General features: G+C 37.4%; 1 protein-coding gene across 1 annotated transcript in view; it reads right to left on the bottom strand.

Moving 5' to 3' along the window:
* Window positions 1–8985: 8985 nt before the first annotated feature.
* The window catches only part of ELK3 (ETS transcription factor ELK3), a 61432-nt gene continuing 50570 nt past the window's right edge, over window positions 8986–19847 (bottom strand). Inside the window, exons 4-5 of the mRNA XM_079142876.1 lie at window positions 16552–16674; window positions 8986–10399 (exon numbers count right to left, since the gene is read on the bottom strand). Coding sequence (XP_078999002.1) covers window positions 10301–10399; window positions 16552–16674 — 222 coding nt within the window. The 3' untranslated portion in view covers window positions 8986–10300. The remainder of the gene's footprint in view (window positions 10400–16551; window positions 16675–19847) is intronic.

Raw genomic sequence — 19847 nt, 5'->3', positions numbered from 1 at the left:
ATAACTTTAATCTACTTTCTATTTCTATGACTTTGCTTATTCTTGGTGTAGTTCATGTAAGAGAAATCATACCATATTTATCTTCCATGTCTGGCTTATTTTATTTGGCATATTTTTGTAACTCATTCATGTTTAGCATAAATCCAGACTTCCTTTCTTTTTGTGACTGAATAATGCTCTGTTATGAATATATACATTTTCTTTATCCATTCATCTGTTGATGGACACTGGATCATTTCTGCCTTTTAGCTGTTCTGCATAATGCTGATATGACTTAAATATCTATTTAAGTCCCTGTTTTAAATTCTTTGGTGTATAATATATACACCCAGAAGTGGAATACCATTCTATGTTTAACTTTTTGTGGAGTCACCAAACTGTTTTCTATAGAACCTGTACTGTTTTACATTCCCAGTTGTAATGTATAAGGTTTTCAGTTTCTCTTCATCCTCACTATACTCGTAATTGTCCCTTTATTATTAAATTCATCCAAATAGGTGTGAAATGGTATCTCATTGTAACTTTGGTATACATTCACCTAATGACTAATGATGTTGAGCATCTTTTCATGTGGTTTTTGGCCATTCGTATATCTGCTTTAAAGAAGTATGTTTAAGTACTTTGCCTGTTTTAAAAGTAAGGTTGTCTTTTTGTTGTTGAGTTGTTAGAATTCTTTATGAATTCTGGACATCACACATCATTATAAGGGATATTATTTGTAATTATTTACTCTTTTTAATTTTAATTTTTACAGATTGCATTTTGATTTATTGTACACAAATGGGATACAGTTTTTCATTTCTGTGGTTGTACACGATATAGATTCACACCATTCATGTATTATGAAAGATGTACATAGGGTAATGATGTCTGTCTCATTCCACCATCTTTCATACCCCCACCTCTCCCCCCTCTCATTTCCCTCTACTCAGTCTAAAGTTTCTCCATTTTTCTCTCACCCCCCCCACTCCCAACCCCCATTATGTATTGTCATCCACTTATCAGGGAAAACATTCAACCTTTGATATTTTGGGATTGGCTTATTTCACTTAGCATGATATTCTCCAATTCCATCCATTTTCCTGCATATGCCATAATTTTATTCTTCTTTATGGCTGAATAATATTCCTTTGTGTGCATTGCTGGTGGAGTTGCAAATTGGTGCAGCCACTCTGGAAAGCAGTATGGAGATTCCACAGAACATTTGGAAAGGACCCACCATTTGACCCAGTTATCTCCTCCGTTTACCCAAAGGACTTAAAATTAGCATACTACAATAACACAGCTACATCATTGTTTATAACAGCTTAGTTCACAATAGCTAGATTGTGGAACCAACCTAGATGCCCTTCAACAGATGAATGGATAAAGAAACTGGTATATTTCCTCTTATTCTTTGGGTTTTCTTTCACTTTTTTGAAGGTATCCTTGTGATGCACAAAAGTTACAAACTTTAAAGAAGTCTAATTTATCTTTTTTTTTTTTTTTTTTTGGCGTGATTTTGGTGTCATATTTAAGAAATTATTGCCAGTTTCCCCAGATCATAAATAGTTGTCCCTGTATTTTCTTTTAAGGTGTTTATAGTTTTAGCTCATATTTAGGGTCTTAATCCATTTTGAGTTAATTTTTGTTTGTGGTGTAAAGTTAGAGTCCAGCTTCATTCTTTTTTATTTATTCATTTATTTTTGTACTAGGAATCGAACCCGGGGGTGCTTCACCACTGAGCCTCATCCCCAGCTGAGCCCTTTTTTTTAAAAAAAATCTTTTATACAGAGACAGGGTCTCACTGAATTGCTGAGGGCCTTGCTAAGCTGCTGAGGCTGGCTTTAAATTCACAATCCTGCCTCAGCTTCCCTAGCTACTGGGATTACAGGCATGCACCATTGTGACCAGCCCAGCTTCATTATTTTGCACATGAATATCCATTTTTTTAAGAACCATTTGTTGAAAAGACTGTCCTTTTCCATTGAATAATGTTAACATTCTTGTCAAAAATAGTTGACCATGGATATAAGTCAAGTATTTGTCAAAAATAGTTGACCACAGTTGTAAGGGTTTATTTATGGGCTCTCACTTCTATTGCATTAGTCTTATGTGCCTGTATGTCTGTCTATACAGATAGTACCAGTGTGTTGATTACAGCAGCTTTGTATCAAGTTTTGAAATCAGAAAGTATGGGTTCTCCAAATTTGTTCTTTTCAGGGTTTCAGTTATTCTGGGTCCCTTGAAATTTCATGAGAATATTGGAATGAATTTTTCTATTCCTCAAAAAGTAAAAATGACAGAAAATACCATTGAGATTTTGATAAGAATTGCACTGAATTTGAATCTGTAGATCACTTTGGGTAGTATTATTATCTTAACAATACTAAGTTTTCCAGGCCATGAACTTGACCTGTCTGTCTTTCCATTTTAGTATTATTTCTTTCAGCAACATTTTACAATTTTCAGTGAACACATTTTCTGCCTCATTGAATTTATTCCTAAGTATGTTATTGGTTTCGTTGCTATTGTAGGTGGAATTGTTTTCTTAATTTGTTTTTGGAATTTTTTATTGCTTGCATATAGAAATGCAAATGTTTTTAGGGCTGGGGAGATAGCTCAGATGGTAGAGGGCTTGCCTTGCAAGCACTAAGGCCCTGGGTTCGATCCCCAGCACCGCCAAAAAAAAAAAAAAAAAAAAAGCAAATGTTTTTGTGTTTTGACTTTATATCTTCCAGTTTTGCTGTATTTGTTTGTTAGCTTTAACAGCTTTAACAGACTTTTTGTGGATTCTTTAGGATTTGGTACATTGAAGATTATGTCATCTGCAAGGAGAGATAGGTAACTTCTTATGTTCTAATATGGATTCCTTTTCTTTTTCTTGCCTAATTACTCTGTCTAGGACTTAAAAAAGAGGTTTTCCTTGACTTGTTCCTGATCTTAGGGAAAGAGCTTTCACTTTTCATCATTGATTATGCCATTAGCTGTGGCTTTCTATATATGGCCTTTAACATGTTGAGGAAGTTTCCTTCTGTTCCTAATGTACTGGATACTTTTATTGTCAAAGAGTATTGAGCTTTTTCAAATGCTTTTCTCCATCAGTTGAAGTGGTCATGTTTTCTTAATTATTGATGTGTATTACCTTGATTGATTTTCATATGTTGTCACTCTTGCATTCATGAAGAAAATCCCACTTGTTTATGATATATACAGGTTGAATATCCCAAAATGCTCATGATGGAAGTGTTTCAGATTTCAGAGCTGTTTGAATTTTGTAATATTTTTGTAAGCTTTACTAGTTGACCATCCCTAATTTTGAAATGCTGTTAAATTCACTTTGCTGTTATTTTATTAAGGATTTTTGCCTTTCTTTATAAGGATTATGACCTGTAGTTTTCTTTTCTTTTAGAATCTGTCTAGCTTTGGTATCAGGGTATTGCAGGCATTATAGAATGAATTAAGGAAGTGTTTTCTCCAATTATTTGGAATAGTTTGAGGGTTTACGTTAATTCTTCTTTAAATGTTTGTTAGAATACCAGTGAAGTGATCTGGTCCTAGGCATTTTTTTGTTGGTGTGTTCTGTTAATAATATAATCCCCTTTCTTGTAATAGTTCTTTTCAGATTTTTTTTTCTTCTTGAATCAGTTTTGGTAGCTTGTATTTCTAAGAATTTACCATTTTATCTTTGTTAAACTGTTTGTTGGCAAACAGTTGTTCATGGTATTCTTCCATAATTCTTTAATTTCTGTACATTCAATAGTAACATTTCTCTTTCATTTCTGATTTTAGTAATTTGAATCTCTTCAGTCCAACTTAGTTTTATCACTTTTGTTTTTAATCTAATAAAAAGAACCAACTTTTGGTTTTGTTGAGTCTTCTTTATCAGTAATCTTTATTATTTTCTTCCTTCTGCTAGCTTTGGGTTTAGTTTTTTTTTTGTGTTCCTTGAAATGTACAGTTAGGTGGTTGATTTGATATCTTTCTCTTTCAATGTAGGCATTTGAAGCTATAATTGTCTCTCCCACCACTGTTTTCTGACTATTGCATTGGTGTAAATATATTGTGGGTTTTTTTTTTTTTTTTTTTTTTTTACTCAAAGAATTTTCTAATGCCTGCTATGATTTCTTCTGTAACTCTTGGTTAAGAGTATGTTGCAGCCAGGCAAGGTGGTACATGCCTAATGCCTATAATCCCAGTGGCTCGGGAGACTGAGGCAGGAGGATTGTGAGTTCAAAGCCAGCCTCAGCAAAAGTGACGCACAAAGCAACTCAGTGAGACCCTGTCTCTAAGTCAAATACAAAAATAGGGCTTGGGATGTGTCACTCAGTGGTCAAATGTCCCTGAGTTCTGTATATTTGTGAGTTTTCCTTTTCCTTCTTTATTGATTTCTAGTTCTGTTCCATTGTGATAGGAAAGACATTTGCATGATTCCAGTTTAAAATAATTACTGATAAGGAAGGACTTAGTTCTGCCAATTAGCTATTTGTTTTGTCTCAGATGGCTTTTGTGCTTTGAATCCCCCGATACTGCCCTGTAGTTAGTTTTTTTGTAGTGAACCATTTTGATTCTCTGCTTCTTTTCTGTTTATTTTGTAGTTATTTTCAGTTTCCGTGGTTTTAAAAGATTTATGTTAATTTATTAGTTCTAATATATTAGTTCTGTTTTTTAAATATTTTAACATAGATTCTTAAATTAATTTTCTTTTTCATTAACAAGATCATCCATATCAAAACGGTAAGAGGCAATAGAAGCCCATGAGCAGGCTACGAGAAAATTATGTATATATGAGTTTGTTTGCAATATATATTAGCAAATATATATAGCAAACTTGAAATCTCCAAAGTTTTTAGTGCATTACTTTAGACTTAAGGAACATTACAGTGTTTTCCCCTCTTTCCTATTCAGTTTACAATTGGAACTTATTATATTAAGTTTAAATTCTGGGTTTAGTTAGATAGGAATTTCCCTCACAAAGACTAATAACCATCTTAGTGATTATAAAGCTGCTTGAATTTTTTATCTTTTTAAATTTACTTATTTTTTACTTTTGGGTACTGGGAATTGAACTCAGGGGCACTTGACCACTGAGCCACATCCCCAGCGCCACCCCTCCCCCCCACTTTTTTTTGTATTTTATTTAGAGACAGGGTCTCACTGAGTTGCTTTGTGCCTTGCTTTGCTGAGGCTGGCTTTCAACTCAAAATCCTATTGCCTCAGCCTCCTGAGCTGCTGGGATTTGGGGCATGTGCCACCGTGCCTGGCTGAATTTTTGATCTTTGATGTTAGGGAAAACTTTCATTGGTGGCTTCTAAGAGAAGTGGGAAAATTAACTTACTGGAAAAAATTTCTGGCATGTTACTACTTCAGACACTATATGTAGGAGGTAGGTGTACAGATACACATTTGTGAGAGGGAGGCAGAGAGAAATAGGAAGGACTGGGATAGGAATAATGATGGCTGCTCCCACTACTTCCACCTTAGCCCTACTGCAGTTAAGATGCTTGGACAGATGAAGAGGGGCATGAAGATGTATCTGGTGACTGGATGATAATGTGGCACTTTGGAGGTGCTAAGGAAAGCTTGGCATCTGTCAACAGTTTTGGATGTTTAGAAAAGGATGGCTCCATTGAGCTCTGGTTGGAACATGAAATTCTAGTGACTACAGACTTGAGACTTGTACAAGACTCTTGAGGCTTTCCTAGAACAGTGCTAATTAAAAGAGCCACAAACGCTTCAGTCATTTCCCCCTGCTGTATTGACACTAGTTCCATTTGTCTAGTTTTCATCCTATATCCTTCCCTGGGTATATATGCAGCTGAGGTTGTCAAATAATGAGTGGATGATATGTCAAGGTAGACCCTATATTCCATCTCTGGATGATGTTTGTACATCATTTTTGTAGAAACACTGAAAATCAGCAAAAGATTGCTTTGGGCCCACTACAGCCATCTTGCTCTTTTAAGACTCCTAGCCCTGGTCACTCCTTCTTTCTTCCATTATCTGGAAGCTCCCTAATTCCTTTGAATTTATACTTTGTTGACACTATCTCTACATTACTGTCCCATGTGGTGGTGATTTATAGGCTGTGTTCTGGGTGAAGGTAAATCCAACCATACTGATTTTTGTGTTCTTAAAATGTTTCTTGTCTTACCTGTTCTTTAACCTTTCTCTTTTTTCTGCTTGGTCTTTTCTGTCCTTTTCTTTACTACTCTCGCATTCCTCAGGTCTTAATTTAATCATTTATTCCAGAAAGCCTTCCCTGACTCTATACTTTATCATAGACTGAGTTATATGCCATTTTACTACCTTCATTTCCATTAGAATTCTCATGCTTAACCCTGTAGAACTAGAAGATAAACTTCTTCCTAACGGGCTGAAACATGTGACTTCAGAAACTTAAGAACTAACCCATGATCAAGATATTCTCAGCACACACTCACCACTGGGGGTGCAGGACTGGGAATAAGTCAGTATGGGAGAAGTCTAGGTAGGGCCAGCTTTATAAGGACCAGTAATCTGCTCTCCCAGAAAACAATGATATAACAAACGTGTTTAAGATTTATTTATGTCAGGCACAGTTCTGTGCAAAGATATAGATTGTAAGTTTAAATTGAAGTACGTAATCAAAAGGCAGATTTTGAAATCCAACCAACTCAGTGTCCTTGAACCAATCAGGCAGCCACTCTGGGCCTCCAATTATCTACATAATGCTGTATGATGGTAGTTCCCTCCCTCCTAGGGTTATTGGGAGGACAGAATAAAGTAAGCCCTGTAAAAAGCTTAAAACAATGCTTGTGCATCATAAGTAGCTTATAGTTGCTGTCCCTAACTGAAATCATGTTATCTAGTGAAATAAAAGTCAGTCTTAGGGACCTGACTCATCTGGGAGAGGGTAGTTGAATATGGTGTGCTCTCCAGTGTCAACGCTGTGGGCAGAGTCCTACAGTCCTAGGTAATGTTAAGAAAGGGAGTGTGCATGTGGGGGAAAGGTGTCTGTATTTAAGCATAAAAGGGCATTTTGTAAATCTGATGATTGAGGTGAACTATTTTATGTATAAACTGGACTAAACAAATCTGTTCCCTTCTTGAGAAGAGGTGCCTGTAACACGGTTATTTTCAAATGTGAATGAGTTCCTTCTCTACGGGCAAGAATGTTATAAAATGTAGGGCTAGCAGTTCTCTGTGACCCTTTTGCACAGTAGAGGTACTAAACGTGTTGGTCTGGGTCTCCATGAATTTATCATTTTCTCCTTTCTCTCCTCCCCTCCTACATGCACACCAATCTTCCTATATCAGATACAGATGGAGACTTGTTTGAACTCACCCATGAACGCCAGAGCTAGCTCAGTCTGGAAGGAAGGCTGGGTAGAATAATAACCTCTATCACCAAACCTAGCAGTTCACATTCTCCTTTATCAATAAAGTAGCCTAAAGGAAGAGCAGTGGTTTGGGTTTTTTCCTCCTTCATCACTTCTCCCTTCTCCGTATAGAGCAATTGTAGAATTTAAGATTTAAAAGATCAAGGGACCATTTTTCAAACCCATTCCACTCTCCTGAATTCAACTTCAATTATATGTACTTTATATATCTGTATGTAAGGTGTTTCTTGATGTTCCATATTTAAGGGTAAGTAAGATAATTTCCCAACTTGGTTTTCCTAGGGAAAAAGTGAAGTTTGGGTTATTGCAAGTAAATGGAAGAAAACCAGCCCACTACCTCTATAAACACCTTTTATCACAAAGTATTTATTCAACAAAAATAATATTGCAGTAAAAATGATACATATATGAAGGTGAATGAAGATTTGCAATCATAGAAAAGATGTGTACAAACAGACCAATGTTCAGGTTGTATAGTCTAACAAACTTTAGCCATAGCAGTTAACACTGATTAAGCAAACATTAAAAAAGAGTAGGGGGTTTGCTGTTCTTTGGAACATGTTTTCTGACTAAAGTATTTTAAGAACACACAGCATGAGGCAGTGCTCTGACAGTTATTCTTCATAACTACAGTTTTCCCTGCATTAGAGCACTTGATCCATCAAAAATGGTATCTTTCCATTTCTAGTAAGTTGATCTAGAGTATAGTTAAATGCAGTATTTTGAGGAGGAAAAATATCAAGAATCAGATTGCTGGTCGTTTGAATATTTCCAATCAGCATTTAATTTTAAAAGTATATTAAATTTTTTTAGTTGACATACTTGCCCATTGACTTCGATTAGTTTCTCTATAAGAATCTTTGCATTTTGTGTTCTTTTATCCTACAATTTAAAAAATAGTTTTAGCAGTTTAGTTATATGTGATACTGAGAATCAAACCCAGTGCCTCACACATGCTAGGCAAGTGCTCTACCACTGAGCTATAACCCCAGCCCTTATCCTACAATTTTTAATGCTATTTCTTTACTTCCCAGTTTTGGACCAGTAGTACAGCTAGACCTTGGGGAAAAGAAATTGGAACGCCAATCACTGTTCTATCTTCAATGAGTTCAGTGGCCCCAGGCAACTCTCAGCTTCTTCTGTATACCTGTCCGATCTAGAAGCATTCTCAAAGGCCCCTTTCAGCTTTTCTAGCTCACACATTTTACTTTCAGTAATTGTCAGTTCCCTGAACCAGCTCCTTTTATTTTAGTAAAGAATTAGCCTATGAGAGAGTAACAGTAGTGTCTATTTGTGGATTTTGGAGCCAGTCCCATTACTTTGTAGTTAGAGGCCTATTGAAGTGGTTGAATTTTTTTTTTTCCCTAAAAGCACGTATCGCCTCACATTATAGAGAAACTTGATTCCAATTGAAAATCTGAATTTCTAACTAAACATAATTTCAGTTTTTGAAAATTCAAGAAATATGTTTTTATAAAGTTAATTTTTTAACCTTTTCACAATCCCTGCCATATAATGCCTGGTTTGGATCAGCTGTTTAGTCACATTTCAAGTTGGTTTCTGTTACTTTGTAGTTAAGGATTACAGCTAACCTAATCTTAAACTTTCTAGTTCTCTTTATCTACTTTGGAACATTCCTACTTCGTGTATAGGTGTGGTGCCACTGGAATGGTGCCTACTGATTTTTTTTTTTTTTTAAACAGAACAGAAAATGTTTCTTTTATCACTGTTCTAAACTATACTACACAAAAGAATTTCTTTGTTGTGTGTGCAGTTAGTTCCACAGTGATGAGATTCCTGAAGAATTTTTGTTTTCTTCCATTGTCACCATAAATTTAGTAAAATATAAAGCAGTTTATCCTATGTCTCAGTTTCCTTAAGCAATGCCTTCAATACCTACAGTTCTATATTTGCATTACAGTACATTTTTTGATCCATCAAAAATTGTGACTATTCTCACAAAAGTGCTACAAAATTGCTTCTTTGCTGTTTGAGTTCATCACCAGTGAGCTTTAAAAACATTAGATTTTTAAATGTTAAACATGGTTCCAGGTATTTAGAGAAGCCCAATTCCTATTAATACAGTAAATATGTCAGGTGGGTGTGATTTTTTTCCATAGAAAGAACCAGGTCTAATCTTTTGAAATAAGAATATACTCATCTAGAAAGTATAGCAGTTTGTTGGTATGGACTGGTAACTTTCCATTTCAGATTTTTGTTAGGGAGGAGAAAAGATGAACATCTAAGAGGCTTCAGTTTAAAAAATGCACTTTAGAACATTTTCTTTTATGAATGTTTATTGTCTAAATATGGCTTATTCTTATAAAAATGTTACTTGGACATTACATTTACTGGATTTCAATTCAAAAGATTCTAAGGCAGTTCTTATACAATTGAAAGCAAAAAGGAAAAAGTGATATGAATATGCTTTCATATTTTGCCTACTTGTGAAAAATAATGAAATTCTATTAGAGAACTGTTTGATACTAATTTTTGTCTTTCAAACATTTTCTCTTAATACTAAAAATATATAAATCATTTACATAAAACTAAATGCAAAGGAAGGCACAGCTGGTTATAGTGTGTATACAAGCACAGCATATGCAGAATTAAAGAGAAAAAAGGTTCACATCCTTATTAGTTATATTGAAAACATTAAGAAAAGTTCTTCACTGTCAACAGTGTTCAACACTTAAGAGCTAAGAGGATATAAAAACAAAACATTAAAAGTCACTTAATGCAAAACGGATTTTCATATATACTTGAATATATAAAAAACAGTTTTTAAAATGCTAACATAAATGTAGACTGTCCATGTTATGAAAAGTGCAAACCAAATTGACAGAGGGTTTCACAATGTCCTTCTCATGACACAGGTAAACTAGCCCATGGGGACAAATTTGATCAGTTAATGAGTCCTTAATTGCAGCCAGACGTCATCAGGATTTCTGAGAGCTTGAAGAAAGCAGTACTGGAGAAGCAGCTCTGTCCAGACTGGGGATTGGCACTGGCATGTGGCTGTTAAGCAGTGTGGGGAACTGCAGGGGACAAAAACATTTTAAATAATTATTACAAATCCACTGGGAAAAACTTGGGTTCCTTACATTCCTAAACAGACCATAGTAGTTTGGTTCTCTCATCACCCCTGAGATGGAACAATTGCCAATCTATTTTATAGAGTAATTTAAAGATGACAATTGCAAAATTACCTAGAGCCAAAGAAGAATAAGGCCCATAAAATGTCCTTAATTGTTCTATATGATAGGCTACTAGAAAAAAATTCATAATTTAGATGTTCCAAAAGCATATTCAAATAGTTTTATTTAAAAGATTCTAAGCTATCTAGGAATACTGATCTGCTTTAAATATTGAGAAAAAAATTTTTTTTCAACCAGACTCTATAAATCAGTAATTTCTAATACTATATTTTGGAATTTGTCATCATTTTTCCTGAGTACTTCAAAGATGTTTCTCAGTAACCAAAAAATGAAGATTGTTTATCTTGAAAGATTTAGAAGTATCTCTTTTAGAGTTGAAAAAGTATTTTCTTTTTTTAAATTTTATTTTTTCTATCTAGTTATACATGACAGCAGAATGCATTTCAGTTCATTGAACACAAATGGGAGTTTATTTTTTTGTTTTAGTTGTCAATGGACCTTTAAATGTGGTGCTGAGAATCAAACCCAGTGCCCCACACATGCTAGGCAAGCCCTCTACCACTGAGCTCTAACCCCAGCCCCTGAAAAAGTATTTTCCCTAATAAATAATGTCAAACTTATTAGAAAGATGACATGTTAAAAAAAAAACCTAAAAATTTCTGTATTGCTAGCAACTAAGATGATAAATAGGGTACAAAGGTATATGTTTTAGTGGCAAGTGTCAGGTTTGAAGCAAATGCATCATCTGTGCTCCCAACTGAACAAGCAGAAGTAAAGGTCTCCTGTTAATACTTGATTGTCTGCACCTAGATATTTTATTGCCTAGGATGATTTGTGTCAAAATGATCTCCTATACTGTCTTGTAGCTTAATTCCTATTTAGTCCAGAGTAAGTTTAAATATTAAACTTCAGCACTAAATATCAAACACAGAGCCTGGCATCTGTTAGAGTACAATAAATATTTGTAGAACAAGTAAATATATTTTTGCAATTTTCAGACTATTTCAGTAACTTATTTACGTCTGTGCCTTCTTGCTTATCAAGTGCTGTCATTTGATTTAATATCTAGGGGATATGAAGTAAGTTTTATTATCTCCATTTTACAAATGAGAACAACAATTAAAGTTCTTATTACCTAAAGGTCACAGCTAATAAGCAGCAACACCTAATTTTAAGCTCTGATTGGAATTTGTACTAAATTGTCCAACTTCTTATTTGGTAGGGGTTAGGAGGTGTCTAATTACTGTTTCAGTTTCTTCAATGGATATTGGTATATTCAAGGTTCTGTTTCTTTCCCGGTGCTTTGAATTTTTAATTTTTTCCTAAAATGTTGTCCACTTCAACTGTTTTTTCAAACTCTTCACATATACTTTATACTCTTCTATTTATGCTCCTAACCACTGTTCTCATTGACTTGGAGTGAACACTGAAAGAAGAGCAGGTCTTGAATTTTCATTGTTGGTATTTTTTTAATCTTGTGTTTTGGGTTTTTGTCCATCTTGTTGATATTTTCAAAAGAATCCCCTTTGGTTTTATTAGTCTTGTCTGTTGTTTTAAAAAGAGATCACTGATTTCTGCCCCTCTTTATTTCTGTACACTCAATTGTCACAGTTCTCAATTAGCCTGGCTTTACTGACATGTTTCTTAGTTCTTTTTATTAGGTCTTTATTACAGCCCCCCTTTTCCTTCACAGAATGAGTATTTAATAGAAATGGGAGTAATAAAAGCACAAATTATATTGAATATAAGAGATCCTACAGGTGGTCCAGAAAGTAGCTAATGTTGGGGACACATCTGGCAGAAGCTGACAGCAAAGCTGGAGCCCAGTACTCCCATGTCTGGACCCCATTTGTCCCTCTACTTTTATTCCCTTCCATTTCCTGTCCTTCAGCATCTAATCTGTAGAGTAGGAATGGACAGATCAGCCCTGTAGCATCAGAAGGATGTTTGGGATGGCTGACCTGAGATAACCTGGGGCAGCTTTAAAGAATCAAAAGGAAAATGTGCTTGATAGATAGGCAGATCAGTTCCTGCCTGAGGACAGTGTGTTGGGGAGAGGGCCTGGGGGCAGATCACAGTCCTTAAGTTGCAGCATATGCCAATCTTTTATCCTCAGCCTACTTTTCTCCATAGCCCTACCTGAACTTGACAACCATTTCCATTTTAGAAGTCAGCCAATGCTTCTTTTCTGAGAAAGCTGCTCTGCTCTGGTGCTCTAAGTCAGTGAGAGTAGTGGTTAAGAATACAAACTAAATTTGAATCGGGGTTCTGCCACTTAATAGTGTATGATCTGGTAAACAGGGCAGCATCTCTGTGCCTTAGTTTCCTCATCTTTAAAATAGAACTACTGATAGCATTAAATGAGAAGCCATGAAGAATGGCCCAAACTGGCACACAGGAAGCCTTCAATACATTTTAGCTATTGTTGCTAAAACATTGCCTCTTCCTCATTATTACTACCTACTTACTCCTCAAACCAAACTCAAGGTCCTTTCAATCTTGCCTCTGAAATGTCTTCCAAATTGATTACTATGTCCACTGTTCTACCCTAAAAGATGACTGCCCCTTCAGTATTTGAAGTAGTGTAATTTTCTCCTATCTTCCTGTTCTTCCACTTCCTATTGAATTCTTCCTTCACATGGATATCACGCGTGAAGGTATAACAACAGATTAAGGTGGAACTGTTCAAGGCCCATGCCTCCTTTCAGACTTCATCTATCACCAAGTCTCTTCCTGAATAAACTGTCTATATCCAAACCAGGCAGATCTATTAAGTGCTAAACTATGCTTTGCCTCTCTATCAAAATCCTGTCCCTTCTCCCAGCTCAGCTCAGACAGTACTTCTTCCTCAGAGTTTCTCTGGTCCTTGGAAGCAAAGAACCACTCAGTCCCTCTGTCCCTGCAACACTTTGTTTACTCTCCTGTTATTCATCTCTTACAGTCCCTGCTGCAGAGCATTGCAAATATTTGCTGGGTTAGATTTGTTGAACTAAAAATTTCAGCAGAGTCTCAAATGCAAATTTAACTAGCTCCACCTGGTTTCAACATGTATCTGTACCTACTGGGTGCATTTCAAATTTGATAAAAATCTGTTTAAAAAGTTGGAGTGGAACAGACAAGTAAGCTTAAAATGCAAACTATCCAATTGAAAGAGACATTTTACTTTATTTGTAAATCCAGGTCCTTGACATTCAACACTTAGCACAGTGTCTTTGGCATCTATCTCTTTACTAAAAATTGTTTCTCAGTTAGAAAGCCTACCTCTTCCAGAATGGTTAGTGCCTTTCTCCTTCTTTGAAATTCTTTAGCTATAATGATTGTACATGAATGAACAATGAATGTGCAAGAACGATCGTGTGCAGAAACTCCTCAGCTGTGTCAGCTGTCACCCTCAGGATTCCAGCCTACGTTTGCAAAGATCACAACAGGAAACCTGCCAGCATCACTTAAACTTTGTTGTAGGCTGAGTATTTTTTTTCCTTTGCCAATACATTAACAGCATATGTGAAAGAAGTTTGTTATTTTAAAAGGAGATTATTTTCATTAGTTTAGAAGGGACATAATCATAATATGAATGCTGAATATCCATCAATTGTAATGTCTGGTTTCAGAAAATCTTCCTCTTACCATGTTTTGTTGTTTACCATTTTAAAAATTGCTATGTTCAGCTACTGTTTTCATAGGAAGCATAATAATATTTTAAAAGATGCAAAATTGTTTTCCCTTAGTTTCATGGATCCAACCAAAAAAAGAGGGCCCAACCAGACTGGACTGTATTATTTGGGGGGCGGCTGCCTTTTCAATGGCACCTAGGGGTCTATTTGGTGAAATTAAAATTGGAACTATTATGCAAGTAGCCTTTAAATGCAGTAATAAAGCCAAGTACAGTGGACCTGGGCTGTAATCCTAGTAACTCAGGGCTGAGGCAAGAGGATCACAGGTTCAAGGCCAGCCTCAGCAATTTAACAAGACTCTGTCTCAAAAAGGGCTGAGGATGCAGCTCAGTGGTAGAGTGCCCCTGAGCCAATCATCAGTACTACCCCTCGCCACACACAATGCAATTTATTCTTCAGATTTCCAAATGTAACCTAGGAATCTCCACTAGCCTCCAGTGGTTCTCAAAGTATCACCCCTGGACCAAGAGCATTATTAGGAACTTGAATGATACGTTTATGTCAAACCCTATCCAAGACTTGAGGACTCAGCAATCTTTACTTCAACACACTATCCAGGTGACTGGATGCTAATTTTGAGAACCATCATATATATACATCCCAACTCCCAGAGGTCCTGATAATGTATCAAATCACCATGGACATGAGCAGTACTTGTTGGGAATACTGGACTAGAAAATTAGCATAGTTCCAGTCATTCCCCAAGGCTTTCCTATGATGTCACCAAGCCGTATTCCAATCCTGGCAGAATTCCCAATAAGGAGGGAAAAGAGAGGCCATTCATTGTTTACAAATACTTGCTAAACTCCACAGAAACTCTGGGTCCTGCCCCCAGGAGCTCACTGTAGCCACATAACTCCTTTCTGCTCTATTCATTCCCAGAATACTGCTGTTCTAACCTTAAGCCTTCAGACAATGAGGACTTTTATCTCCCTATCAAAAGATTAGGATGCCCAGGCTAAAGCTTTTTTTAAAGTACTAGATTTCCTCACTGCTAATTTTACTTAAAATTACTAGTTTTTGCTTCCCTAAGTTAAAATGGTTAAAAAAAAAATCAATGTATTGCTGTGCATGACCGAAGCTTGATTTCATGTGATAGGAATAAAAGCCAGGGTAAGAAGAAACCCAGTTGCTTCCAGGATGTGGTCACATCATGATACCCAATCTTAACTCCAGTAGTAAGCCAAAGAAGCAAGATAGCAATTAGAATCTCTTTAGCTCACCATTCTTCCAATGAGACCCTAAATCTCATTTTGTACATCATGCTTCTGGCACAGAGAAGGTACTTGGCATATATTGATTTGACAAGAAAAATGACCAACTCTGAAGGTAAAGAGACCTGATCTTTTTGTTAACACTTACCTTTTGTTGACTCTCTTTATGAATTCCTTGTCATCTTTTCATTTAGACAGTCACTGATAATTACCGACATCATTTGTATACCAAGCAACATGCTAGATGCTGGGAGACACATAGGGAACAGGACAGTTCCAGTCTTGAGGGCCCACAGTCTTCTGAAGTTTGCCACATCAACAGGCAAAATGCTGAGTGCTAAATGGCGTGGGCGCCAAAGAACTGCTTGAAAGGAACCACAGTGGGGGACACGGGATGCAGGGCGGATGAGACAAGGCTAGAATTAGGTAGGGGGAGTTTGCACTGTGTCTACCCCTGCTTCATTCCTGTCCCTAGGATCTGTCTACCTATACTCAAACATCCAAATAATAACAACCTGGGTGGGTGAGTAACAATCTTTTGGTATCAAAGAAAAAAATTACCAATATCCAGATGATAGAAAGTGATACTACTGCAAGATTCTAGCATGTAAGTGAATAATAAATAATGCTTTCCTAATCCAGAGTGTTCTGCAAGATAAAACAACTAATTGTTTTTTAACCCAATGCCCTGGATACTCTTTTTTTTTTAAATCACAGAACAAGAAGAACTTGATTATGATTCAGAAGTATGCAGGTAACTTTTCTATCCCAGTAGGGGGAAACTCTTTGATATTTTTAGTTTTTAATTTATTTCAAGTAAATCAGTGCATGAAAAACTGTATTATCATTTTTTTAAAGTTTTATACTTCCCTAAAAAAATGTCCAGTTTTTGTAGTCAAAATATACAAAACACTTCAAGAACTAATTGGTGCACTTATGGACAGCTGACATAAGAACACCATTTCTGCCTCAATAAAAATGCCTACCTCTAAAAGGGTGTGCAGCCCAGTGCCTGTAAACACCTTTGTAAACAACATATTTACCAAATATGAAGTAGAAACCACCATCTTAAGCCTCTGCAGGATTGAGAGAAAGGACGTCCCTTAGAAGTTCGATGCTTACAAGTTCATTTCCAAACACTCACCTGGAACAGCGTGTTTGGCCCTTGCAGCCTGGCAGGACTCAGTGGAGCAACTGGACTAAGGCTGCTCCAGAAGTGTATGCTGGAGAGCAGTGGACTCGGGGTCAGAAGCAGTCCATTTGGTGTCTGGGAAATAGAGCACATAGATAGTCCTTGATAGCAGTCCACCTGACTCTAGGGTGATCAACAGCAGCACAGTGGTTAGGTTCACTCCCATGGACCAAGAAGCAGTCCTCATCATCTTAGGAAACCTTAGGAAACTTGATTTCTGCAAGGCCATGAACAGTTTTTCTTCAATAAATTCAACCAGGCTAATGTTATTAGCAATTTATAAAGGAAAGAGGTATTGATATTCTGGTGGAAAACTCAAAAGCTTGTAGCAACTTCTGCCCAAAAGGTCTCTTCAATTTGCTCCCCCTCCTAAATTAAAGAAAATGAAGTGTACAGGCAAAATAGGGTCCTAGGAAGGGGCTTAATTTTTTTTTTTCGAATTATTTTTTTATAGTGGACACTCTACCTAGGTTATAAACACACAAGTACACACAGTCATTTTAAAATTATTTCCTCACACCTTCCATTATTGACCAGCCCTTTAATAGCTTAGAATCTGCTGTTAAAATACCCTGTGACTGCTTAAAAAGCTCTGAGCTGGGTTTTCCAGATTTCACTCTGGAAGTGGAATTGGTGAGAATCCATTACCCTGGCAATGGTGAGGGCGTGCGGGGCGATTCTTGTCAGGTTGGATGTAGAGCCAACACTCTTGAGTCTCTCAGGAGAGCCACGCTGGCATCTGCTTTCACATGGGCAGCAGGAGTCCTGGCCCACAAGCCAGAAAGAGGACAAGAAACAGCCTTCTCTGGCTGGTAAATCTGCAGGGCTTTTATTCTCAGCAGCGGCAAACTCCCCAGCCCAGGGTGGTTTTGCACCTCTGGTGACTAGAAGTCCCTCTGTGGATCTGTGGTGTCAATACAGTGCTTTGTGTAAGAACCACAGCAAAGGCGCCAGCGTTTCAGACTGCATCACACTGGACGCTAACGTGTTATTTTTCCCTAGAATTGGCCTCGGCAGCTTCATTAATTATCAAGAGCATTCGGGCTTAAACCTGAATTGAAAGGTCTGCTCTGTTCAGTGGAACAGAGACAAACATCTAAAGGTCTTCAAACCATGCGGTGCTGAAAGGTAAACAAGTTTATACCAAATTATTTGACTCTGGCATTTCCTACATATTCAATGACCTACGAGGTTACTAGGATAAATACATGTTTTGAATAAGCTCCTCATTTGTTTTAGTCAAGGCAGTTTTGCAAGTATGCCAGGACCATCTGGCCAAACTGCTGAGAATTAACAGCTCAGCGTGAGCTCTGCCAGGGTTCCAATCTCAGAACCATACCAGCTAGGAAACCTCAGGCAAGCTACCTAACCTCTCTGTGCCTCAACTTCCACATCTGTAAAAAGGGGAGGGGAGAATAAAAAATACCTACATTACAAGGTTGCTGGGAAGATTAAATAAGATGATCCATCTGAACCTCTTAGTATGTGTCCAGCACACAGGAACGTTGAGCAAGCTGTAGTGACTATAATCACACCCAGGGCTTAGTAAATGTGTATGAATGAATAAATGGATCAGTAATTAAAAGTGGACCTTACTAAATGTATTTCATCTGTGGGTGAAATTCTCAACTGTACATTGAAAAGTACTTAATGCTCTGAAACAGACGGACAAAACTGAGTTAGCTGTGCTTTCAGGCTCAAATCCACAGGCTCAGGTGACCAGAGAACTAGTATTTGCATTTTACTCCAGAGCCAGGTGCCAACCACAGTATATTACATTAACATTTAATAACCAGAGTATTTAGGGCCTCCTGGTTTATCCATCAATGAAAGCTTCTCAAAGCCTAAAAAGACAGTCTTCAGCCTGGCAGGGTGGTACACATGACTGTAATCTCAGTGACCTGGGAGGCTGAGACAGGAGGATCACAAGATTGAGGCCAACCTCAGAAATTTACAAGGGCCCTAAGCAATTTAATGAGACCCTGTCTCAATACTAATAATAATGATAATAATTATTATAATAATGAACAAGGAATGTAGCTCTCAGTGGTAAAGTGCCCCTGGGTTCAATGCCCAGTACAAAAAAAAAAAGGGGGGACAGTTTTTAAAAAAGCACAAAACAGCTACATTTCTCTCAAGGTCAGAAATACAGACCTATTACTTTCTAATCCTTTAGGTGATACTTAAGATTTAGAATTTATATTTCTGTAGTCTAAAATGGGTACTCATAACTGTCTGGACGTAAGATATTTGCACATTGGTTTCCAAGGGAATCCACTGCCTTGTTGGATAGGTTTGAAATGCCTTCTATAATGTATGCAAATAAACACTGTGAAATGACATCACCCACTCCTCCCACGCATCCCTATTCTCCCTAAAGACCCTGTGGCCTTAAAGAGCTATTTGGCTTTTTTTTTTTTTTAAAGGAAAGTTCCTGTAAATCCTGCCCTAAGTAATCTCTGGAGCAGCGTGAGCCTTTACCATCTCTCTGCATGCTTGCGGAGCCGGGCAGGCACAGGTGACTGAGGGAAAGCACTAAAGAAAGAAGCCACAAGCAAAACCTATGCTTTCTCTTCCTCCACCCCAAATGCTTCTTTTAACAAGTGGCCACAGGGAGCTCCTGATCCCCTAGGCTGCCAGGGACGGAAGCGCCTGGGCATTAACTTGCAAGGGGAAGGACCCTCCTGCCAAGATCTCCCTTTTTGTCTCCACTCAATTTTCTACTTAGCATAACTGAGTCAACTAAAAAGCCCACACGTTCGCCAAACAAGGTGAGTTGGCCTTGTCCAGAGATGCCCACCTGGGCCTGTGCCAGCTGGGCCCTTGCCCACAGCCCTTTGCCTGGATCATGCCCTCCAATGCCCTCTTTTCTACTCCTCCCTCCCTTTGCCTATCAAAATGCCACCTCCTCAAAGGAGACTTTCCTCATCTTCCCTCGACCAGATGGGCTCTCTCTCCCTGTTGTATCTTTAGAACACAGCGTAACCACTTTTTTCCTTAACATTTAGCATGTGCTGCCTCATCTTCTGGTAATTTGCATATCTTTCTGCTCCCTCTTTCTGTAGTCTTTAAAAGGTATTTGCTCATCTTTCTTCCTCCTGAAGTGTTCAGCCCCTCGATACTTGATGGGTTGAAGCCATCTGCAACCCTGGCCGTGTCCCATCCCGTCCTTTCACTCTTCACTGCCACCTCCGCTTGCAATGCCCATCTTCAAACCTGAGCTCATCATCATCTTTCTACATCCACTG

This window comes from Sciurus vulgaris (genome assembly GCF_902686455.1).
Source record: "Sciurus vulgaris genome assembly, chromosome: 5".
In the NCBI taxonomy this organism is placed as follows: domain Eukaryota; kingdom Metazoa; phylum Chordata; class Mammalia; order Rodentia; family Sciuridae; genus Sciurus; species Sciurus vulgaris.
This window is presented reverse-complemented; position numbering and strand designations above follow the sequence as displayed.